Source organism: Carica papaya, chromosome 1, assembly GCF_054855325.1.
Source record: "Carica papaya isolate Zhongbai chromosome 1, ASM5485532v1, whole genome shotgun sequence".
In the NCBI taxonomy this organism is placed as follows: Eukaryota; Viridiplantae; Streptophyta; class Magnoliopsida; order Brassicales; family Caricaceae; genus Carica; species Carica papaya.
In genome coordinates, this window is record NC_142309.1 from 24926102 (window position 1) to 24950011 (window position 23910).

General features: G+C 32.4%; 3 protein-coding genes across 8 annotated transcripts; 1 reads left to right on the forward strand and 2 right to left on the reverse strand.

Moving 5' to 3' along the window:
• Positions 1-1439: 1439 nt before the first annotated feature.
• LOC110816679 (HAD-superfamily hydrolase, subfamily IG, 5'-nucleotidase) lies at positions 1440-10132 on the reverse strand. 2 transcript variants are annotated; one of them, XM_022044970.2, is made up of 18 exons: positions 9559-9610; positions 9098-9185; positions 8174-8493; positions 7614-7691; positions 7244-7464; positions 6774-6866; positions 6453-6536; positions 6027-6143; positions 5520-5625; positions 5354-5416; positions 5174-5227; positions 4824-4881; positions 4365-4441; positions 3249-3319; positions 2158-2218; positions 1985-2044; positions 1822-1884; positions 1440-1701 (listed from the first exon to the last, which is right to left on the reverse strand). In XM_022044970.2, exons 3-18 carry the CDS (start codon positions 8459-8461, stop codon positions 1579-1581), a joined length of 1617 nt encoding a protein of 538 aa, XP_021900662.1. In that variant the 5' UTR covers positions 8462-8493; positions 9098-9185; positions 9559-9610; the 3' UTR covers positions 1440-1578. The 2 variants fall into 2 exon arrangements, with proteins under 2 accessions (XP_021900662.1, XP_021900661.1); XM_022044969.2 differs by lacking the exon at positions 9098-9185 and having other exon boundaries at positions 9559-10132.
• Positions 10133-12470: 2338 nt separating this feature from the next.
• Positions 12471-22357, forward strand: LOC110816660 (plasma membrane fusion protein). 5 transcript variants are annotated; one of them, XM_088222286.1, is made up of 8 exons: positions 12472-12762; positions 12845-12952; positions 13051-13178; positions 13475-13575; positions 18671-18730; positions 19566-20719; positions 20863-20959; positions 21480-22357. In XM_088222286.1, the coding sequence occupies exons 1-6, from the start codon at positions 12516-12518 to the stop codon at positions 19648-19650; spliced, it is 729 nt and encodes a 242-aa protein (XP_088078412.1). In that variant the 5' UTR covers positions 12472-12515; the 3' UTR covers positions 19651-20719; positions 20863-20959; positions 21480-22357. The 5 variants fall into 5 exon arrangements, with proteins under 5 accessions (XP_088078430.1, XP_088078412.1, XP_088078417.1 ...); XM_088222291.1 differs by having other exon boundaries at positions 19566-19766; positions 20035-20959; XM_088222296.1 differs by having other exon boundaries at positions 19566-19766; positions 20389-20959.
• Positions 20161-22163, reverse strand: LOC110816659 (Leucine carboxyl methyltransferase). The gene is made up of 2 exons (XM_022044943.2): positions 21566-22163; positions 20161-20979 (listed from the first exon to the last, which is right to left on the reverse strand). Exons 1-2 carry the CDS (start codon positions 22161-22163, stop codon positions 20360-20362), a joined length of 1218 nt encoding a protein of 405 aa, XP_021900635.2. The 3' UTR covers positions 20161-20359.
• Positions 22358-23910: the final 1553 nt, after the last annotated feature.

A 23910-nucleotide genomic window follows, 5' to 3' on the forward strand; every position in this document is an offset into this window, starting at 1 on the left:
TAGTTTTATCGACTACAATTTTTTAAAAAATTATGTGATTGTGGATTCAATTTTTTTAAAAAAAATAATAATAATTAAATATTTAAAAATAAGCATTTCAGGAAAAAAAAAAGTAAAAATATAGTAATTGTTAGCATCTTTCTCATTCAATCAATCGGTCCTACAAATAATTAAATCATATGTCATTGTTGTCTTTACGTTTTATTTTCAATATTTTTTTATATTCGAAATTTCATTTTTTTTTTTTGTAATCAACTTGATTTTAACAAAATAATTACTTTTTTAATAACAGCTATTTAATTTTTGCAAAAAAAAAAAAAACTCAAATCAAATTGACATGTGTATTTATTATACATATATATATATGAATTAAACAGTACTATTAAGATATAAAAACAAGCCATCTTAGCTCGACTGTGAAGTGCATGATTATTAGCTATGTAATCATGAATTCGATTCGTACGTACGACCAGATGATTAAAAATCTGTGTTTTTAAAAAAATTAGTCATGCAAATAATTAAATTACATGTTATTAATTTTTCTTTTTGTGTTTCATTTTTCAATGTTTGTTATATTTAATGTTTTATTTCTTTCTCGTAATATATACTTTTTTCTAACAATAATTAGTTTGTTTTTTTACAAGAATAATAATCATCGTTTTAAATAACAACTGCTTTAATTTTAGCAACAAAAAAAAAAAGAAAAAACAAGTCAAATTGGTATATATAAGAATTAAATTTTTATTTCAAAACTGTTAACATTTTTATTTAGGTTTTAAGTATTAAATTTATTAATAATAATTAATTTAATTATATGTTAAATGTTATATTTAATGTCATGTAGTATTAAAAAAATAAATTTATTTTTACAAAAAGAAAAAAATGCGTCCTTCTCTTCCCTCTCTTCTTTCTCACCCCTTCTCTTAATCTGTCTGCTTCTCTTTCTTCCTTACTCTCTCTTCAACCTCCCACCCAAACAAAGCATTAATAATATTGGGATTTCCCTCTATCGCAGCCCCAACCACAAGCCCCGTCGGAATTCCACCAGATAATGACAAAGGAATAAGGGCCAGGCTGTGACAAGCTGGCGGTGCGGACTCCTGGGAGGCGGAGGAAAACTTTGACGGAGGGAATAACATGGAAGGATACGAAAGTGGAGAGGGGGTTAACAGATGAGGCGATGTTGAGGGAGTCGGAAGAGGCGAGGAGGGCAATGGTGCAGGAAGGATAAGCTGGGGAGGAGCAAACGAGTTATTAGGTTTAGGGAATAGAGAGGGCGGTGGGGTGAAGGGAGAAGGGAAGGCAGAGAGAAAGAGAGAGGAATATTATCTATTTTTCCTTTAATGATCTAACAGTTTATATAGCTTACTAAAATAAGTCTTATACCTAATCTGAAAATCTAAAAGCTAATCGATATTAATTATAAGTGCAATGGGAACTACTGCAAGGGTCCAACATATTATTCATTACAAGTGCAGAGCCATGCATCGAACTGAGATTTCATTCTACAAATTTACTGCCTCCATACAGAAAAGTTTTCTTTTTAACAAAAAAACAAGAGATTAACATTTTCTTGATTTACAAGGGAAGAATATGAAATTCATGGGGCATAAAGTCTTCGCTGGGCCTGTAGTATTTGTCTGGCGAATATAAGCTCAAGTTGGAGACCTGGCTAGTGTAGAGGCAAGCAAATCTCTCAACCTGCCATACCAACGTCAGAGATTAACAGTTAGCGTTTGATATCAAAATACTTTAAAAAGCTAAGAAAAAATTCTATAACTAGCTATTTTCATCTTATTTGCTAACAAACAGAAATCTCACCTGATGAGCAAACCGTGAATTCTGATAACCAGTCTTCATTAGTTGTCCCCAGACCTTGTGGAACTTCATCAAATATAAACAAAAATAAATACAACTCCTTGAGCAAGGACAAGAAGCTAATATTTAAAATAGAGGTTTACAAGCTACAAATCAGTTTCTCTACCATTTGATGACATTCCCGTTGAGCTTGTTGATGACTTAGTCGTTTTTCATCTCTTTGATCCTATCACATGGAAATCATTAAGGGAAAATAGCAAATAAATGTTGTATCCTGCACCCTGGTAGAATTATTGGAGATTTATACAGTTTCAATATTACAATCTAATGTTCTCTAACCTCCAATTCCCCGAGTGTTGCAGATATTTGCTGCTTATTGTCTTCATTAAGATCTTCAAACCTGAAGAAAGGAAGGCAATCTCTAAATTAAAAGGAAAAAGAGTCCACATAACTACACTAGTAGCAGAAACAACACATCAAAGATGATTTAGGGCTAAAGATGAAGCAGGAAGTTAAACTTGTAGAGAGCAATACAAACATCAATCTATCATAATTAATATTGCACATTCACAGCATATTAGCATCCAGAGGAAAAGTGAGGTACCAGAAACAGCAATCCAAGGCAAAATATATGAAATAAAGGTAATTGATCTGGGCTCTACCAATAGATTCTAGAAGCTCTCATAGCGTTCTGAGTACTCATCTATGCAGCAACAGAGAAAATACAATTCAAGTTTAAAAATTAAAATTACTCATCTTTACTACATTTTGACATTGCTACATGGGCACCATGTCTGCACCTATGTTATGTTGTCCAGGTGATTCTGTCCCATGACTAGGATCCTGATATTGACCATGGTTAGGACGGCCAAGAGAGGAAATCTCAATTGAAGCAATTTGGCTGTGGGCAATATCCTATATAGAGGTCCAATACACATTAGAATACCACTATTTGTTTGGCCAATTAGCTATATCCTCTGCTAAAATGAGTAATTCTAAAGGGACTACCACAATGTATATCTCTATTACTATTACAAACATGCAACTGGTATGTAAATACCATGGTGTGGATATGATCTTTTCCTTTTGAAACCTTGATGTGTCCCCCAGCGATCCATATAAAAAGAAAAAATCATCAGGAATAATTGACACAGTATAAACCCCCCAGGTTAAATAGTTACACTATCCTCTATCGCTTGGATAACCAAACACCAAAGTCAGTATTTTAAAGTCCCAACTAAACCTTTTGAACAACAGACTAAATGCAATATAACAAAATAATTCCAAGCAAAAATAGCATGAAGTGCACCAATAATTTCCCAAGATCTGTTATCTGGAAGAAAATTCTAGAGACGGAGTGGTTTAGAATGATAATATGTTTAGTTTTAGAACTTTTGAATCATCAAATACAGCATCAAGAATACACTCACTTGAGAGACCACTTCAAATGATGAATCCGATCTTCAATGTGATCACGTTCATTCCTCAATAATCGAAGTTGCTGCACAGAAAAAATAAGTTGCTATGAAAGTTCTAAAAAGAAAAAAAAAAACTAATAAATAAGGATAAAACTATCAAATATGTTCTCAACTGAAGCGTCTCACTATAGTGTAAAATTGACTTTTGAACCAATGACTGACATTTATTACTCTAATGATGCCACATGGCATTTCCTACAAAAACGATAATGAAAAGACATAGTTTGCACCTACTTTGTTCAATGCTCAAATGAATCATTTACTAATGTCTCTATTTTCCATTTGTTGTGAAATTTTACCATATTTTAAAAAAATGGAAAAAACTATGAGAGACTATTGTACATGTTTTCTTGTCATGAATTTATTCTTACCTTATTTTTTATTTATAAACATATTAGTTTATATATGTATTTAGGTATTCTTATTTTAAATATCAACTTACTTTATTGTGTATAATATTCTAAAAGTTAGAAATTTATCCAGTGATTAATATTCAATTATATACATTATTTATATTATTTATGACCATATTTAACAAAAATAAGAAACTAAAATATACAACACTAGGATTAAATGCTTGGAAGAATAGTTCTGAGCAACTGTTGCCAAATTATGTCCAGAATACTTCAAAGAAATAGTTATTTGTTTCCTGCATAAGTAATGCAGTGAATTCCTATGAGAAATAGTTTTGGCTCTTGAGCGACTGTTGTACCGAATTATGTCAAAAACACCTCAAGGATCACAAGCACCCTACGAGAAGTCACTAGATTACTGGCATGGGAAATAAAAGAACCCATTTCTTTTAAAAGGGAGGATGTAAAAAGCCTCTTATATAGTACCTAATGCCATTGAATGAAGTAGGAAATACCACATTCCTACCCTGTTTCTGTGATCCTGGTGATGACACTAGAATTCACTATATATCATTACAAGTGAACTAATTGGAAAATTCAAGAATAAACTAATTCTAAACTAGATACCACTACCCACATTTTCCAAAAATAATGGCACTTTATGCCTAGAGGAGATTATATAAAGAAGTAGATAATAGAAATTTTTGAAGCTCACCTTACGCATATCCTTCAATTCCCACAGAAGTTCAACCTCCCTTTCAAGCTCTGGAACAACAAGCATTGTCCTCCAACCTGGAGCATAAGAAAACCAAACCGCATTTATGCATCAAAAAGAATAAAAAGTGGAATTAATAACTATCATGTCTTCTTTCCTTTTCAAGAGCTTATTGTCACTAACAAGGAAAAAAGTACAATTGCAGCAGAAAATAAGGCCTACATATGTGCTGAACCCCAAAAATCTACAGCAATCCAACAATACTAACAAATGTTGAATGTTATTCTAATTTTCATCTATTTAACATCTAAGTTTTTGCTACGCCGTAACAACTTAAACATGTGGCTGGTTCTGATCTATACAGTTGCATATTGTAGCATGCAAATTCTCCTTCCTAATCTAATGCATATTGTATGCAGATAATTTATCAATAAGAGGAACTGATGAAAAATGTTATACCAAGAACTTTTTTGCTGCGCAAAATATCTCCATAGATATGATCTCCAACATAAAGAACCTAGCAAAATTGTACAATGTATTATAGAAAAGGTAGCACAGTCATAAACCAAAAGTAGAAGAAGGTGAAGCTATTAACTCACAGGTCAATATTCCATTCAAGTTATACTGAGAAAAGTTACAAGTAACTACTGTATAAGTTAATACCTTTGGAAGCTTGACAATGATTCAATTAACTATATTTCTTGAGAGAGTTTCAATTAGCATAATAAAAACAATTCATAAAAGAAGAAATCTAAATTTAGGAAAGACAAATGTCTACTATACCAAATGCTTCCCAAGTGAAGCGTTACCTGTGAACTTGACTCAATTGAAAGCAATTTATGCAGATGTCCAACATTGCCTCCCTGGAAAGAAAAAAATTAAAATTCACAATTAGTTAAATCTCCATATATTAATTTCCATTTTCACAAAATTCTGTAGGTATCCCTGTTAATGCAACATATTTTTCATACATTTAATATTTAAAATACCTGAAAGACTCGACAACCGTTGGGTTGCCCCTCTGGTAATAATCTCAGTGAAATTTCCCCAACCTTTCAATAGAGCGAATGTGCAAGTTATAAAAAAAAAAAAAAAACTATTTGGAAAGACTTTTGAACCACATATGGACATGTTAAATATCTTTTTGGTACTAACCTGAGGCATAGGAGTGCCATCATCAGTATTTTGTAGCATTCCTGACTCAAGGTCTACCTCAAAAAGATTAGCACGACTGTCATCATGGAAGAATCCTGGTTTTGCACTGTGTGGTATTCATTTCTTCAGTATCAGAAATCAAGGACAGAGTACAAAAACTAATCTAAATTATTTGCAATAAAAGATTCATCATAGCCAAATGACTTAATATTTTGAGACGGTTACTTATTCAATTTTATGTAATTGTTTTGCCTCTTGTTCTCTTTGATAATTAGGGTCAGACAAATATTTAAATCAATACTGTATTAAATGCTAGTAACTTAACAAAACCTCTCGATAATTAAGGACAGACCAATCATTTAAATCAATACCGTATTAAATGCTAGTAACGTAACAGAGCAGCAAATAATGAAAACATTGAGCGTAAACCAGAACTATTTAGTAAGCACTGTACATAGAAGAAGGAAGAGAAGAACTTTTGTTGTTCTATGTAAGAAAAGGGCATACCTGCCAGTTATGACAACATCAAAATACTGAAGCCAATCAAAATTGCATGTGTTATTGCCATCTATTGTACGAGTCCGACAGAGGAAATTCATCACAATATTTGTGTAGTCCCATAAACTGCAACAAAGAAAATCAATATTAGCCCTTCTAGAGATGAACATGCCATGCAGGAACTTCAAAGACATTTTCCGGCGTAAAAAAAACCATGTGTGACATCAGTTTTAGGAATTCATATGAACAAATACCTCTAACCAGACCTCAACGAAGAACCAAAAAGGAAAAAAACGCAGTTCATCCTTAAATTTGCAAGGATCAACCATCTAAGATACAATATCAATAAAACAGAGATCCATCCAAAGAGGAGCAACAGGCAATTCTATGCTTTTTCTAGGAAACAGGAGGCAAGAAAAAAAAAAGCAATATTACCTGTTTGTCACCAAGAATGTTGAACGACCAGAGTCTCTAAGCATTTTGAGCATGGGCACTATTGCGGTATCGTCATTAATATACCTAGTAAACAAAAGAAAATGGCAGCAATCTTCAGAAGAAGAAAGCAAAACATGCGAGCAAAGCACAGGAAAAAAATTGCATTGAATTGATTGATTATTTTCTATTGGATGAACAGCTTGTAAATACAGTAATGGAAACAGCAATTATTGTCTTTATTCAATATTACATTAATTCGCAGCTATATTGATTGCAACCTACTATACTTTCCCTCAAACTAATGTTGTTTATTAATCTTACTTTTTAGGATCCTTTGCCACCATTTTCTTTAGAGTTCCGTCCCGATGACACAAGTCAACAGCTGCTCGGACATCTTTGTACATATGAGCATAACTGAAAGAAAAAGAAGACAGAAGGATAAACAAGAATGATGATATAGTATTTTAAATTAACGAGATTTATAATATCCCAACATTGTAAAGCAGCTCATGCTCTTTTCTGTGCTATTTAAAACCAAAGACCAGGTTATCATGCACAACTTTTTTTTAACTAAAGTTTTCAAATTTAAACACTTTTAGTATTATTATTTGATTGGATAGTTGAATAACGTTAAAGTTCCAAGGCAGTATATCTAATCAGCAGATCTGCATGTACTTGCACATGTCATGGTAACTGTTGTCATAAGACTTCTAATGTCATTGAAATAACTTCATTTGCATGTGTGAGTGCGTGAGGATACAATTATTAGAAAATGCAGTCAGTTTGCTTACTCAGCACCCTCTGGAACTTTTCCTGGATTGTTGTCCTTAAAATCAACAAGCTGGGCAAATAAATAGGCCTCAGCTAGCGAAAAGAGGGTATCAATGAGAGCATAATCGGGCTCATCAAAAGAGTCTCGTATGAGAGTATTTCCATAGGTGCCGACTTTGTCTTCTTTTGACAGCTCTCTAAATCCATGGTAAGCTACCTTCACATATTTATGACGATCCATCTGCACAATGCATAACCATCAGGGAAACTTTCAATTCACATGACTATATAATGAGAAGAAAAGCTAGAAAACAAAAAGCAAGCCAAGACAGCCAAAAAATGGTCCTACATAAGACAAATGACTCTGAAACATGAATAAAGGGAAGTGACCTTTAAAATGTTGCCCCTCTTTTTATCTAGAACCAAGCCTCGTACCATATATTTCCAATCAAATGTCCATTCCAGCAACTGCAAAAAGTTAATTGTTATCCTTTTACCCACCAATCAAAAACATCCACTGCATCATTATAAACTGAAATTTTTTCTAAAAAGTCAAACAACAAATTGATGGAAAAAAATACAAAAATCAAGTAGAAAATAAAGGCATTGCTTGGAATAAATAAATAATGAAGTTTCATAATATTTGTAAATGAATTCATTAGCAAATAATCTTTGGTGTTTGATAAAAATCACGAACTTTAAAATATTAGAATTACTAAATCAGGGAAACACAAACGAGAGCGCAAAACACGTTTCAATCCAAAGTCTAAAATAATTTATAAACATAAGAAAATGTGAATGTGCAAAGAATTCCACACTATTTGTGGAATCCATGTACATTCCAAACATAGTAATTACAAAGCCTAGATATTCCTACTATTTATTGTACATTATTATGATAACATAAATGTTTCTTACACAAAGATACATGGCATAGAAAAGAAACAAACCTCTTGTGGATATCCCAGATCATATACCAATTTCCTGATTGTGCCGTCGTATGCGAGGGATTCAAATGTCTCAGGCTTGTATTGTGCCAAGGTGTAGTCCATATCAAAGCCAACAGCAACAATGTTCTTCATGTTCAATGATCTGTTGCAGAAGATCTGTTTTCCAATATTAATGTTATTCCCTCCTTCGGGAGATGACCATATACACGGTTTTTTATCACCATCGCTGCAGGCCACGTGGTGAAGCCACAAATTGTCACCAAAAATAGTTTCGCGATGCTCATCCATTGAACAACCAGCAGCACGTAACTGACTGGCACCTGATAATTTTTAATTGTTTTTCAGAAAATTTTTAATTTGTACAAAAATTTCAAAATGGCAAGACAATATACACATGAAACAAGTATAAATTTAGTGCCCAAAATTGGTGAAAAATGTTTCTGAATTCAGAGTAACAAAAGATCTTTTCCCTAGCTACAAATACAAGTCCCAATCTGGCAGGGATTCTGCACTTTTCATGGTGAGTTCATTCCACAGAAAACGACAACCAAATGATTACACTTCCATCAATTGCACAACGTACAGAACCATACAAATAGGAACATCTAACCTGGACAAGCGTACAAGCAAAGTACGCAATTAATTACAAACGGTTAGATACCGACAAGGAAAATGATCATGTTTTCTTATTCTGGAAAACAGCATGGATGATGCTGACTGAAAAACTTCAGTTTAAGCTTTCTCTTCCACCCCATTTCACAATCAATGTATTACAAGCACTTAACAGAAACTTCTTAGTTCACTGTTCATCCAATAGATTCAACAAACTTCTCAAAGAGCACCTGTTCTACTTTTATCGTTTAAAAAAGTATAACGGTAAAACAGTAATATTCTTCCCTATGAACAGAAACCCTAACATCTTACCTCAGGTGTGTGTCAAAGTAAAGAGCAAACTGTGCACCACCTTAGGTCCCGAGCCTAAGAATCTTCCAAGATATCCTCCAAGAATTACCTAGAAATTGCAATTTCTGAATTAAATCAACATCCTCGTTCTCCCAAAACGACCTACTAATCAAACCAATTTAGTTCCCGACCACTTAAAAACTAACAGTTCAATCCCCAAAAGATCCACCAAAGAAACATGTCCCACAAAATTCAAGCACATCATTAGAAAAGAATTCAATTCATATAACAAGAAAAGAAAACCAAACACGGTCTAAACAATGAGAAACGTAAGAAACCTTTCATGCCTAAAAGAAATGAAACACGGAAAACATCAAGACAAATGCTGCCGGACAGAGCATGAAAACCAGCATAACCAGATAAAGATTAAGCAAGAAACAGTAGAGCAGATTCAAGATGAACATGAGAAGAAAGGTGACAACCTGTAGTAGCAGGAAAAGCTTTTGTGTGAAGTAGAGATCTCCGTAAAAAACTCGAACGGAAACGAACAAGGGAAGATAAAGGGGTGGGAGAGAAGAGAGAAAGACAAAATGAAACGGTTTCCTTGGGGATGCGCATGGTGGAATTAAATAGGCGTGTGGTGCGCGTGACGGTGGTGTTTGGGAATAGGCGTGGCAACGGAGAATCAGATGCGAGCGACGGAATCAAACGTTTCGGATTATTATTACAAGTTGCCAATGAAATCGCGAGAGCTGGAGAGGAAGCAGACATTTAATATAGGGGAAACCTGGGAATTAATCGCAACAGGTTGGGATTATTCTTATCCAGATCGGGAATAAAGTTATCCATGCAGAAGAGAAGGGGAATTGGGTTCTTTTGGCGCGTTTGGCTTCAAGTTTTCAGCCAAGAATAGGCGTTTGTGTTTTTGGCGTTTGGTTTCCGATGGAGAGAGAGAGAAAGAGAGGGAAAGATTAAAAACGCATACGAGATGGTGGTGGAAAGAGGAGAGAGCGGGGAGAGAGGGCGGTGCATGTGAGGGAGGGGGTTGAGTGATGAGGATGCCGTGCCACGTTGGCTAATAAAGCCAATGACTCGACGAGCGCTTACTTCGTATGGTTTGTATTACTGCCTTCGAATGAAATTACTTTTCTGCCCTCTTACACTCTTACTTTTCAAATTTATATTTTCATTTGTAAAATAACGCGAATTTATAGTCTCATGCGTAGATGAGTGAATTACAGAGACACCGTAATTAAATATGAAACTGATTTAAAAGTATAATATTATTTTTCAGTTTATTATCATTTACATTTAATAAATCATGTTATTAATCAATGTGTTGTGATTCTCACGTTTTCCTGCTGAATTTTAACATATTAAATATGATTGCTTAATTTATGAGTTTTTCTCTTTTTTTTTTTTACACGTAATAAATTTGATTTAATTTTTACACGTAATTTATAATTAATTAAAATAAATTATTTTTTATTTTATTTAAATTTTATTCAGTATGTGTTCACTTGTTGATAATTGTTAGGGGTATAGTATAGAATATTTATTTAATATAAAGTATATTTTTGTTATGGAAGAATATATACAGTGCGGCAGCTACAAATGCCGTATGGTTCTTATTCGATTCATTCATGAATTTCCCACCAATATAATCTGATTAATTAATTAATATAAAGTTTAAAGCATCACACTTGGAATCGATTCATTCTCCTTCATACGCCAATTTGATTGTATCCGCGATGAATAGCCGAGTAAGATATACCACGCACCAACATTTAAAATAAATAAATAAATAATAAGAAACTATATATTAATTAATATTTACACATTTATAACATCTGTTTAAATAAATACATATATTTTAAATTAGTCGGATGCTTGTCTCGTTCACATAAAAAATACGAACTACAAATATTTAAAAGTCTCATTGAATAATAAATAATATTAATTTTTAAATAGTAAAACTATTATCTGCGTTAAAATTTTTATTATATTTTTATTTGAATATAAATATCATGTAAAAATTTATATATAAAATAGTAAAAGATTACGTAATATTTTAAATATTATCAAAACAACATATTTTAAATTTTTATATTCTAATTAAGTAAAGTATAAATTTTCAATAAATTTTATAAATAAATTTATTTGATTTAAAGTAACAACAAATTATTATAGCTATCAAATGAAACCACTTTATGTCATGACACTTATTATATCCATAATATCTTAGATGTATAAATTTAAAAAATTAGATTACATTGTGATGGTAATAATTATTAAAAATAATTTCCTATTGCTATTATTAATTATTGCTATTAGTAGTGCATTTAACTATTAATGAATCGATGTGATACCTATCAAACTAGATAACATTATCTTATTGCATTATGGACATTATGTAGTTTAATACACACACACACATATATATATATATATGTAGAAAATAATATTAATGATGACTGTAGTTTTAAACAGGTTAATTTATTAGTAAAAATTTGTCAATTTTTATAACTTCGAAATTGTACAGAATTAATTTTTTTCTTACATTTTTTTAAGATTAATTAATTTTTTTTATTTAGTTTCTAATGTGTTTAATTATATATATTAAATTGAATATAAATTAAACTGACACCGTATAAAAAAATAAATAAAAGACTAAATAAGTAAACAAGTACATTTTACTTAAAAACATAATGATATTAATTATAAAATAGCATATTTTATTATAATAAAAGTATTTTTGATGTTTAGAAAATAATATTTTTAAAAATCAAGTTTATTTAATAGTTAATAATGTCAAATATTTGTTATTAGAAATCAACATAGTGTATTTTGTCAATTTAAAATTTAAATGGAGAAAATAATAAGTTAGTTGGTAGTTTGTTAAAATGAAATTTAATAAAAGTTTTGATTTTTTGGTATAATTTTGATGTATAGTTTTAGTGTCTCTTATCTTTTAAATAATTTATAATTATTTTAAAATATATCGTGTTATAATAAGAATTTTATTACGAGAGAGCAGAAGATAAACTATTAGCTAAGTGTATTAACTAATTATATGATTATTAGATTTTTTGTCGATGTAGAACTTATGATGATTAACTCAATATCGAGAAGCAAACAAGAGGAGAGGGAAGAGAACCAAAGCTTGTGAAAGTTTTACGATTGCAATAAAGTTACATTTCTTGAAAAATTATGATACCATAGGATTGATAGTGTACTAAATATGTTGAGTAGGATTAATGTTACGTTCTTACAAGTTAAAAAAGTTTAATATAATAACTGAATTTAATGAAGTTTAAATACGTATTTATTATATCAAATATATACTCTTTTATACAAAGTATACAAATTTTGAGTATTAATATTTTTTTAATATATTTTACCGAACACTAGGTTGGATTGAGAAAATTGAGCCGTAGCTATGCTGATGACTTGCCTTATCTCATCCACCTCCTCCTTCACTCTCACCGCCTTCTCCCTGTTCCCTCCAAGACCAAAACCCCATAATTCAAATCAAAAACTAAATCGCTATCAACAGAATCAACAGTCTCCTCCAGTTCAAATTCCAGTAAAGATCTCTCGCCGAGAAGCTGCTTTGCTATCGTCCCTGTCTTTTCTCTTGTCTTTCTCGCCACCTGACCCTGCAATTGCATTTTCCTTCGGATTTTGTACGCAAATTCATTAGTTTTTATAATGAAACACTGCACTTTATTGATGTCCAAACCCTAATTTCTTGACGAATACACGCAGCAGGACCAAAAGACTGGCTCAAGGAGCAAAAGAAGAAGGCCTCGAGGTTCCTATTGGCTCCTATCGATGCTTCTAGAGAGAGCCTCCGCTCCGCGTATCTCCTGCTCGGTACAATTTCTTCTGTTCCTGGGTCTCTGCGTAGCTGCTATTTATTCATTTTCCTTTTCCTTTTGGTTTTGCTAATTTGTTTATTTTTCGTGAAATAGCTAGAGAATCTGGTTATACGGATAAAGACGCCGAGGAGGTTCGAAGATATTTGAAATCTGCTGCTAGGGATTGCGTTTCGCAGGATAGAAACTCGTTAGTTGCGTTTCAAGCAAGTACCGGAGTGGAGGTTTGATCTTTTTGTTTTCTTTTGTTTTCATTGTCTTATTCTGCATCGTTTGTGTTTTCATCATTAAGTTTTTGGATCGCATTTCACTGATTGATCAGATGAACGAGTTTATAATTATATGTTCCTGATCTTCATTTAACACTATGAATTATTTTCTTCTTCTGAACGTTAACTTATTAATTTGAACTGAGGCAAGATACGAGGAGATTATCAGGAGAAGAGCGGTATATCTTCTAATTTTTGACCTTAAGTTTTTAAGTTACCAAATTTTCATTTTCGATCTGTGCAATCCGCAGGTTTGCACGTTCAAATTGATAGTGAAGAATGCATCATCTTTGCTTGATGATAGGGATCCTATAAAGTTGGAGGCTGAAGTGATACTAACTGATCTTATCAGGTACTCTCTGTGTTCTGTGGGTTGGCGGACAGTAGTCAGCAAATGATTTTGATTTATTAAGGTTGCATAACAATTAATATATGTTCGTGTACTCCTGAGAATTCAAGGTTTGTAGCTAGCATGCCATGAATACAAGGAATTAGCCCTAGTTTTATTGCAGCATATCATTCTCATATATCAATATTTGCAACTCCTTGTGAACATCAAGGCTACAAATAAATGCAGAACTTGAAAACAGATTACTTACCATTTTAGTTCATGAACTTTTTGTTATATTACAACTGGGTGCTAAAAGTATTACTATAGCAATTTGGTCCTTCATTTTACGAAATTGTTTCTATTCATTAGATTTTTATACAATTGTAAACATTTTAATAAAAAACTGGAGAATCTTTTTCTTTTTTGCTCATATTTTGTTTCAATAGGGTTTCAAAGTCAACAAATAAATATTAATCTTATAATTTAATAATAGATATGACGATAATAGATAAGGTAAAGTTTAGTTTAATACCTTCTGATTTGAGATTTTTTTATTTGAAACCTTGTGGTTTTTGTTATGACAACCTACTATTTTGTGGTTCAAACATTAGTTAAATTCACTACTTCATAATCTTATAAGAGTCATTGAGAATTAAATCATACATTCATTGGAGAGGCTCGTTAATTAGCTTCACAAAAAAGTAAACCACGAGGTAGTGACTTGGCGCAAAAAAAAAAACCACAAGGTAAATTTAAATTGAAAAATCTCAGACCATAAGGGTCAAACTGAAATTTTCTCCGGTAGATATTAAGAAATAAACAAATATTTGTAATAACTATCTTTTAAAAGTTATTTTACTTACTAGTCTTGAATAGAAAAAATTATTTTTTTAATGTTACAAAAAATATAGCAATAACTTTTTCTGTTTTTCTAATATATATATATATATATATATGTATATATCAAACTGTTGTAAATTAAGTACAATGAATAAAAATTTAGTAAACAAAAAATTCAATTTCAAAATTTCACAATATCTACAGTTGAATGATTCAATCTTTAGATGCAACTGCATCCTCAACTATGCAAACAAGCATAAACTGATAAATCAAATATTTTGGTAACTCAGCGAAGTCTTGTTTCTATTTATCATGGTACTTGCAGTGATCTAATCTTCTGTGATGTGGTTCCTATGATGTTCACGCATATTCTTTTAGGTCAACCTTGACTTTATGATCAAAATGCTTAACATGATGAGACTACTAACATCTATCATTTTATGTGTGATATAAAAGATGTAGTTTTAAAATCTCTAACTACAGAAAATATGAATAAGTATAAGCGTACAAAAGCACCTGCAGATAAAGAGGAGACTGTCGAAGTTGAGAGAAGAGAAGAAGTGTTATGTCTTTTTAAGAGTATAGATATTGAGATTATTTAATTATTTCACTACGTATAGAGAGTTCCATGAAAGTTCAATGCGAAGTGGAACCTAAACTAAATATTTGGAGTTAATGATGACTAACTCAAGGATGAAGTTAAAGCACAAATTGGTCATTATATATTTATCTCATTATACCATTAGGATTTCACACTCATAAATAGTTACATGTTTCCATCATGCTTGCTATTGAAGAGAACAACCGAGCAAAAAGATTGCTAAACTTTTATGGGAAAGCTCGAGTATCAAAGTGTTGTTTTTTTTTTTTTTAAATAATTTTATTTATCACTCTTGAATTGTTACATTTAGGATATTTATAAAATTTCTATTTATTGATAGGAAAATTCTTATTTTACTAGATTTCTAATTATGTGAGATTATTATTCTCATAAAATCTTAATTATATAATACCAACTACTTAAAATAATTAATTATTAAAATATGGTAGTCAAGACCTCCCCTCAAGTTGGTGCCGGGATATCTCTCATGCTCAACTTGCAGACCAAGTTATGAAGATTAATCCTGCAGTGTCAATCATTTTTATTGTTCGAACATTTTGATTTTACTAGATTCGTTGCACTTATAGCTGATGAAGAGTTAAATTGAGACAAAATACGCTTTAAGGTTTGAATATTATCATTTGAAAATGTTCTAATTGTTGTTGTGTTAGGTGTTTCACTTATCTTATTCAAATTTCTTGAGCTCTCGTAAGTCTACAATTTCTTCTATCACTATCTCTAATTGGTTTTCCATGCAACTTCCAACAAGTTTTCTTAGTGTGTTTTGGTTTGTTACAATAGTTACACTTCTGTAGATCTTTGGACCTGTCAGATTGAGCAATCAATTCAGCTTTCTCAACTTGTGCTATGTAAAATATGAGATTCCTTCTATTTTCTTCTTATTGGATATAAGAATAAGTTTGTTTTAATGAAGAAAGAAGATTCTTACCAAACACTTGAACCCGTATTTAATCATATTTGGTATTCAGACCAATTAAGAAATCATAAATTCGTTTTTTTTCTATCAATTTCTAAAATTTGACGGCATTTGCAAAATAATTTGCCTGAAAGTCTTGATAATAATCTAATTCTTACTATAATTCACTTAATTCAGAAAAATATTGTGACATAATCATTTTTTCTTATTTTGTGCCATGAATTTTTTTGAGTTCATAAATTTGGGTATAATTATCCACTTGTGAGTATGTAAGAGATGCTGTATTGCATTTTTTTGCTACAGTATCAAATAACAAATATGTTCGTGTAATATGAGGTTGTATAGAATTGATGAGTCAAGACATTATTAAAAAATTTTTAGAGTCCCATACGTTATATTCCAAATCTCCTACATCTGGTTTTTTCATATCACCTGTAATGTACCCCTTCAATCCTCTAACTTTGATAAATAATAAATAAAATTTTGATCAAGCAAGATAATTAGTTGCATCAAGTTTTATAGGACTGATTTGTAATGAGGGATTATCTGAATAAGAAACCATCACATTTTTTGCTCATATCATTTTAGAGTGTTAAATACAAGAAGAAAAATACCCAATAATTAAAAATAGACCTCTTAATCTACACCAAAATAGCCAAAAAGGATAGAAAAATACTGAAATTAGATCTGTTGGCTATCCGGGTCGGCTCAGCTCAGCTTGAGAAATGGCTTGGCTCAAAAATAGCTCGGCTCGGTTTAAAACTTGGCTCGACTTGGTGCAAGTGGCTCGCCTCAGGCTGAAATCGGCTCGACTCGGCTTGGCTCAACAACTCGAATCGACTCAATGCAACCGGCTAGAAGAACTCCCCGCGCATGGCTCTGTGCATGACGGAAGGGGAAGATCGTGCGCGGCAGAAGGCTGATAAGTGGTGGCCAGTGGCTCTGTGCAATCGGAGTGAGGTAGATCGGGGTGGTTGCGCAACTCTTCGCGTGACTCTGCGCGTGACGGACAAGAAACTGGATCTTGCAGCACTTCGTGTGGCTCTACGCGTGGCAGAAGAAGAAGCTTGGTCGATCGACTCTTCACGCGTCTCTGCGCACGGAGGAAGAAGGAACCCAAGTGGTCGCGCAGCTCTGTGCACTGCTGAAGAAGGAAACCAAGGTGGTCGTGCGGCTTTGCGCGCGACTGAAGAAAAAGGAAACTGAGGTGGTGATTTCTCTCTTCCTCGGATATGACATTTCTTCCCAAATTTGGCCTCTCCCTCTGATCTGGCTCTTTTTGTTATTCTTAGGGTTTAGAAAAGAAAAACACTGAAATTAGAACCCCAAAATAGGGGGTGAAGAGGGTAACTCTGGATAAATGGGTACCAATCCAACCTATTATACTATTTTAGAGTTTCCTTTCCTAATAACTATTTGGCTCTGATATCAAGAAGATTTTGGAAAAATAATAATTTTCTTTCTCACTCTTAGGTTGTTACACTTAGGGTATCTATAAAATTCCTATTCTACTGATAGAGAAGTTTTTATTCTACTAGACTTTTAATTATATGAGATTATTATTCTCGTAAAATCTTAATTATATAATACCAACTAATTAAATAATAAATAATAACTAATTAAATAATAAATTAAAATGATTAACTAATAAAATATGGTAGTCAACACAAAATTTTATATCATTTGCGACTTCAAAACTTGTGGACGAGTTTTCTTCAATCCAAGGGGAGAATAATGCAGAATGGAAATTGGATTTTCTAAATAGTTTGAAAATGTAATTATAATAAATGGGTACCAATCCAACCTATTGTACTATTTTAGAGTTTCCTTTCCTAATAACTATTTGGCTCTGATACTATGAAGATTTTGGAGAAATAATAATTTTCTTTCTCACTCTTAGATTGTTACACTTAGGGTATTTATAGAATTTCTATTCTACTGATAGAGAAATTTTTATTCTACTAGACTTTTAATTATATAAGATTATTATTTTCGTAAAATTTTAATTTTATAATACCAACTAATTAAATAATAAATAATAACTAATTAAATAATAAACTAAAATGATTAACTAATAAAATATGGTAGTCAACACAAAATTTTACGTCATTTGCGACTTCAAAACTTGTGGACGAGTTTTCTCCAATCCAAGGGGAGAATAATGCAGAATGGAATAACATTGGATTTTCTAAACAGTTTAAAAATATAATTATATTAAATATACAACTACTATATTATTGAGGAATATTATTATAGTTTTAGTAACTTAGTTCTTAGTAGTATGTTTCCTATTTATATTAGGATTAGTATTCTTAATTCTATTAGTTCACTATTTCTTAGTTTAATTATATTTAGAAAAAATTACTTAAAAAGTAATTATAAAAGTTTTGTAATTTCACTTATTAGAGCATTCAGTTATTCAATAATATTTTGAGAATTTTTCAGTTTTCTGATTTTGTGATGGAATCAAACTCTTAAATATGATGTTTTCTTAGATGTGATGTATAGGTTTCTTGTTCTCGAACCTATAATTGGACAAATCAACCATATTTATCCTACATCACCTCACTCCAGAATTTCTTTTGTTTCTTGGTCTTTACTTCATTTAATGGCTATCAAGAGTAAAAATCAACTGCATATGGTTCATTGCAATCTGATTCTTTATTCTCATTTTCTTCCCGTTACAAAAGCGGCCTACTGTACCCTTTCTCCTTTTGTAATTGTTTCCTCGATTGCAGGTCTTTTACTTCACTTAGTGCAGTAGCAAGTGAGAATGATATTCGACTTTCTTCCAATAGGTATGTTACCTTTCACACCAAACTCAGGGTAGTAGGATTGGTGGCAGAATCTGCTAACCTTACTATTTCTTTTGTTTCTCAGCTTCAAAAGTCACATTTTTCTGTGCCACCAAATGATTGTTCTTATAGAAAGTGCCTTGTTGTCTTTGTTGGGATAAGATAGAATAGTAAAACTTCTTGATTGGAAACTAAGCTAGAATATAATGTACACAAGTTTTCTTAATAATTCGTAACCTCTGGAGCTTAATATTTCCTGAATAAGCTAGGTCTTTCTGATGATTTATAAATTGTTCTAATTATATAATTATTTTGGTAACATTTCTTGATATGACAACCCTTACATCTTGGGTCTACATATTCTGGGTTAAAAGACGTAGTCCCTCCTGGCCACGTGCTAATTTTCAGAAGGGATGAGGGCTGTTTGAACAATTTGGCCAAGATACATGCTTCTAGACCTCATTGTTATATTATTAGTTATTATTCATTTGGACCATTTCTACTTAACTGTGGTTCCTGCGGATTAGTCAAAGGCAGCTTTTGAACTCTTTGTGTTGGTTGATAAAATTACTTCTGGAAAGCATGGGATGGCGGGCTGTTTGAACAATTTGGCCAAGATACATGCTACTAGACCTCATTGTTATATTGTTAGTTATTATTCATTTGGACCATTTCTATTTAACTGTGGTTCATGCGGATTAGTCAAAGGCAAAGTTTTTGAACTATTTGTGTTTGTTGATAAAATTACTTCTGGAAGGCATTCTGTTTAGCAGCAATTATTTTGTGATTGCCTTACTAATCAATAATATCCATATAATGGAATTTTCTTTTCCTGCAGACAAAAAGTGGCAGATGCACTTATTGATACTATATCTTCCCTAGGAAAATTTGAGAAGAGCATTAAGGACTGCCTTGAAATTTGACCTTCTAATCTCATCATCAGTTGAAATTTCTCTGATGTTAATGTTATTTATTTCAAGGTTCTGCTGACACTATGATCTTTTGGGGTCTGAACATGGAAAGTTGTGGAACTGCAGGAGTATGTCTATTCAGATTCGGTCTTTGTTGCATTATTTATTCTTTTTTCTCTTCTATCATATACTCTGCCATTGTTTCTGCATTTACAGTCTGTTTTGGGAGAAAATTATTCACGTACATAACAATATTTTAAATGGAAGAAAATGTGTTTGTTGTCAACTTCTCTGAAATGCTTAATCTGGAATCCCAGAATCATTCTCTATCCCCCACAGAGAATAACAATTTGACTCTGCTGCAAGTGTTCCGTTGCTTTTTCCGTTTCATTTTAGGTAAGCTCAGCTAAATTGGATCAATGTGGAAACACAGAATGAAAAGGAAATATTACCATGCATGCCAGATATATTTGGATCTGACTGGATATTTGTAGCAAAAGAACCTTGTGCTAAAAATAATGGTTTGGGAAAAAAAACTGGAATTAGTTGTACATGCTAGTATGTTTGTATTAATTGCCAAGAGAATCATTACCCAGTCCAAATGCTATGGGATCTGTTCTGCAAATCTGTTTGGTAGGAGATACATCAAATAATGATGCCTACACCTGTGCTATAATTGGAACTCTGGCCATATAGCATCTGAATATGACCAGATAGGCGTCTAAGGTATTTCTTGATTTGGTGAACCAGAAGCTTCAACCAAGTACAAGCGACGGCAAGGTGTTCCATCATCTGGGTTGGTTTGCATTGACCTTGGCAATCTGCGAAGCTTGTTGAACAGATTTAACTGATCATTCATTAGACCAAAATCGGCATCTGGATCACCAATCTGTGAAAGCCTAACATGAGAAAATCCTAGTGATGGCAGCATATGATCGGGCCAATCACTATAGAAGTGAAAGATTGAATCAGCGAGTGTGGTTGATGGTTTGTTCATGAAATCTGCTAAGAGAACTGTTTGAGTGACAGCACATTTGTCCGCAATGATCTTGAGCACCTGCATAGCATTGGAATGGGAAAGGTAGTAGAGGATGCCTTCTAGAACCCATACTGTTTTCTTCTCTGGCAAAAAACCTGATAGCTGAAGCTTTTCAGGCCAGTCAGTTTCTCTTACATCAGCAGCTACTCTGATTAATGATTTTGCTTTCATCCTAAAATGCTCAGTGGACTCAATTGCTGCCTGAAGAAGAGTGGTTTTCACTCGCAAGACTTCTGGAAAATCTACTTCAAAAACATCACTGTCCTTTAAGCAGCTTAAACGGTATGCTCTTGTGTCCATTCCTGCAAATTTAAAGTATGCCCTCTTTCATGCTAAATTTGATAATAATGAAATGCAACTCACTACTGAATTAGGCTTAAAGCTGAATGCTTTTTTTGGATTCTGCCCCTTTTCACTAGAAAGACACCACAACTATATGCAGTGGAGCCAGCTGGATGGGCATTTAATTGTATTTTTAATTTTTTAGATGCTTTTACTTTTGTGAAGGTAATGAATTGTCTTTCTTTTTTATACTTTGCACCAGTTAAAATGGTTCACAATGTTTTTTGAAGTAAACTAAGTAGTTGAAATGGTTCACAATGAAGGTAAGTGCAAATTTTATGGCAATGGCATAATCAAGGATCAATTGCTTTACTAGCAATTGCATCTATTCTTGAATTTTATATGGTTTGCTTTCATTTTTAATAAGTTAGACCATAAAATGCTTAAACTATCTTTCAGCTAGCTTGTTTTTATGTATGCTAATTCCGAAATTCTTAAACATGAACATCTCAAATGTCAGGATTTCGATGCAATAGATGTCAGCTACTCTAGTTTCAATAAATGCAGTAAAAGCACTTCAAAAACTGGTCTAGAATGATAACTAACCTGCACCCAGGAGAACAACCTGTGCTTCTCCACCACTGGAGGAATCTAGAGCAGCTTGGATTTTTGAATCAAACCACAGGGTTCGAACAGCAATGATCACTCCTGAAACTTCTCGTGCATTGTTGAGACGGTCTGTCTTAATTTTTTCATGAAGATTTCTTAGGTACTTTTCTCCTGCAAGCAAGTCTGCAACTTGGTCATGGATCACATGCTTCCATAGGGCTCTCCCAGCTGCCGTTTGGCATGCCGATCTTTGGAGACAATCCCACTCTTTTTCAATTATTGCATGTAATTCTTGAACTCTGTCAGTAAATAATAACTGTGGTATCTTTAGTTCCAACCATTCCGGGTCCCCTGGCATGCCATTTTCTTTTCCTGACATGTCTTTAAACCACAGAGGAATTGGGAGAAGTAGAAGGGAGTAAAGGAGATTTATGGGCCGTTTACGACACAAAATGGCTCCTACCGGCAATGGGATTGTGGTTAGGGATAAGAAAAGAGAGCCACACACAAAACCAATGTTGGAGGGAAGCTCAATCGTATCCAGTGTTATTATCGTTGATGAAAAGGAAGGTACCCAAGAAGTCCACGAGTGCATCCATTTATTTTTCCTGTACTCTCCTTTTCCATTCTGATTCCTTTTGAGTCGAAAAAAGCAAACACTGCATAGCCCCACTAGAAATGGCATTATCGTATATGAGTGGCTCTTAAATTGGATCTTTATTTCCAGTTTTTTTCTATAACTGGTTATTTGCATTGATGATAAAAAAGATCCCGTTCTGCTGCCAAGTACATTCTTGTCTGTTTTGGTGTATGCTCCCCGTATGCTTACATCATGTACTAAAGAGTGATTAAAAAAAGGGGATGAAAATTGAAAATTGTGAAAGCTAGATTATTAGGTAATTTCCTTAGGCTAAATAGATTTTTTTTTTTTTAAACCCCGAAAAGAGAAAAGAATTAGTGTTGAACTGCATTTTCGTTGAGAGTTTAATGCTCGTATCTTCCTAGTCTCAGGTTTCTATTTTGAATTTTATTAAAACTGGTAGATTTACAGTATGTTATTTCAATTCAATTAGAAATTATTTAATAGTTTATTCTTTATAATTTTGTAAGATTTTTTTACCATCTAAATGAATAATCATACATTTCTAAATGAATTTTACAAGTACAATTGATTTATTCCAAATATAGCTTAAAGATAGAGCTAGTTATGTCTTATTGCAGATACCATATCGTTCCTGAATTTTTTGAATTACGTATAGTTCCTAAATTAACATTATTCTTCATGTGTTGAAAATTTAAAAGAGAAAAAGCTGGATTAGGTGAGTAGGTGTGGAAAAGAGTCATCTGCCACTCACTAAAATACAGCATGTTAAGTTTGAACTAATTAATGATCTTATTACAATTTTAATTACAAAAACCAAACTAATTGTTTTTAGCAATCTATGGATTATCTCAATCAATTTGATACATTAAAGATACCACTAACTATATTACTTAGAAAAATCAAATTTATTGTTTATTACCGAGTGAATTTAATCTTTAGTAGATTATCCCAAATCAATTTGATACATTGAACGTGCTACTGAAAATATTACTTACAAAAATCAAGCTTAATCTCTTTACCAATTTATCTTTTAACTTCATCAAAAAATTTAAGTAATCTCTTTGTTTGCGAATTAAATATTAAATCTATGCATATGCAGGCCCCCCGACTTTCCAAATAATTTATGGCAATTGCATCCATGGACCATGGGCCAGCTCAGTCTGATGTTTGTTCATCAATTCTGAAAAACAGTTAACAAGCAACGGGTGTACAGACAACGGCAGCCCACTAATGTATTCATATGCGTCCGCATCCACAACGTTTAGCAAATATTAGACCTTATACGCACCGTATCACTTCCCTTGGCTACGCCGCCAAAAATCCATATGGTCCACGTCAACTTTGCACATCTTAATTACTTTATCACAATTTTATTTTACATTTATTTCATAAGATGTAAAATCCACTTTTATTTTTTTTATTTTTTAAAAAATTTACTCGAGATTTTCTTTAATTATTTAAATAAATGATAATGTGGTTTTTGAGATTTTAAAATAATAAATGTCAAATATTTATTTTTGTTAAAATACTTTTAACGTGACTTAATGTAATAATAATATTAAATTTTACTATTATAAAATAGAAAAAATTTAACTTTTAAAATAAATAAAAAATATTAAAAATTAAATTATATGACTGCCTTCCGGATTTGCTTACAAGTTCCGCTGGTAACGTAACGAAGTTTTAAATGGTTTGTATCACACGAAGGATCAGGGAGCCGCCAAATCGTACGGTGCAA

Excerpts from the sequence above, each read along its gene's own strand:
- LOC110816659 (XM_022044943.2), bottom strand. The coding sequence starts at position 22,163 with ATGCACTCGTGGACTTCTTGGGTACCTTCCTTTTCATCAACGATAATA. Across the intron at positions 20,980-21,565 it reads GGTTGTTCTCCTGGGTGCAG|GAATGGACACAAGAGCATAC; the intron begins GTTAGTTATCAT and ends TTAAATTTGCAG.
- LOC110816679 (XM_022044969.2), bottom strand. The coding sequence starts at position 9,847 with ATGTCTGCTTCCTCTCCAGCTCTCGCGATTTCATTGGCAACTTGTAAT. Across the intron at positions 6,537-6,773 it reads GTGGCAAAGGATCCTAAAAA|GTATATTAATGACGATACCG; the intron begins GTAAGATTAATA and ends TTTGTTTACTAG. Across the intron at positions 1,702-1,821 it reads ATTCACGGTTTGCTCATCAG|GTTGAGAGATTTGCTTGCCT; the intron begins GTGAGATTTCTG and ends TTGGTATGGCAG.
- LOC110816660 (XM_022044944.2), top strand. The coding sequence starts at position 12,516 with ATGCTGATGACTTGCCTTATCTCATCCACCTCCTCCTTCACTCTCACC. Across the intron at positions 12,763-12,844 it reads TGCATTTTCCTTCGGATTTT|CAGGACCAAAAGACTGGCTC; the intron begins GTACGCAAATTC and ends GAATACACGCAG. Across the intron at positions 18,731-19,565 it reads ATTCGACTTTCTTCCAATAG|ACAAAAAGTGGCAGATGCAC; the intron begins GTATGTTACCTT and ends CTTTTCCTGCAG.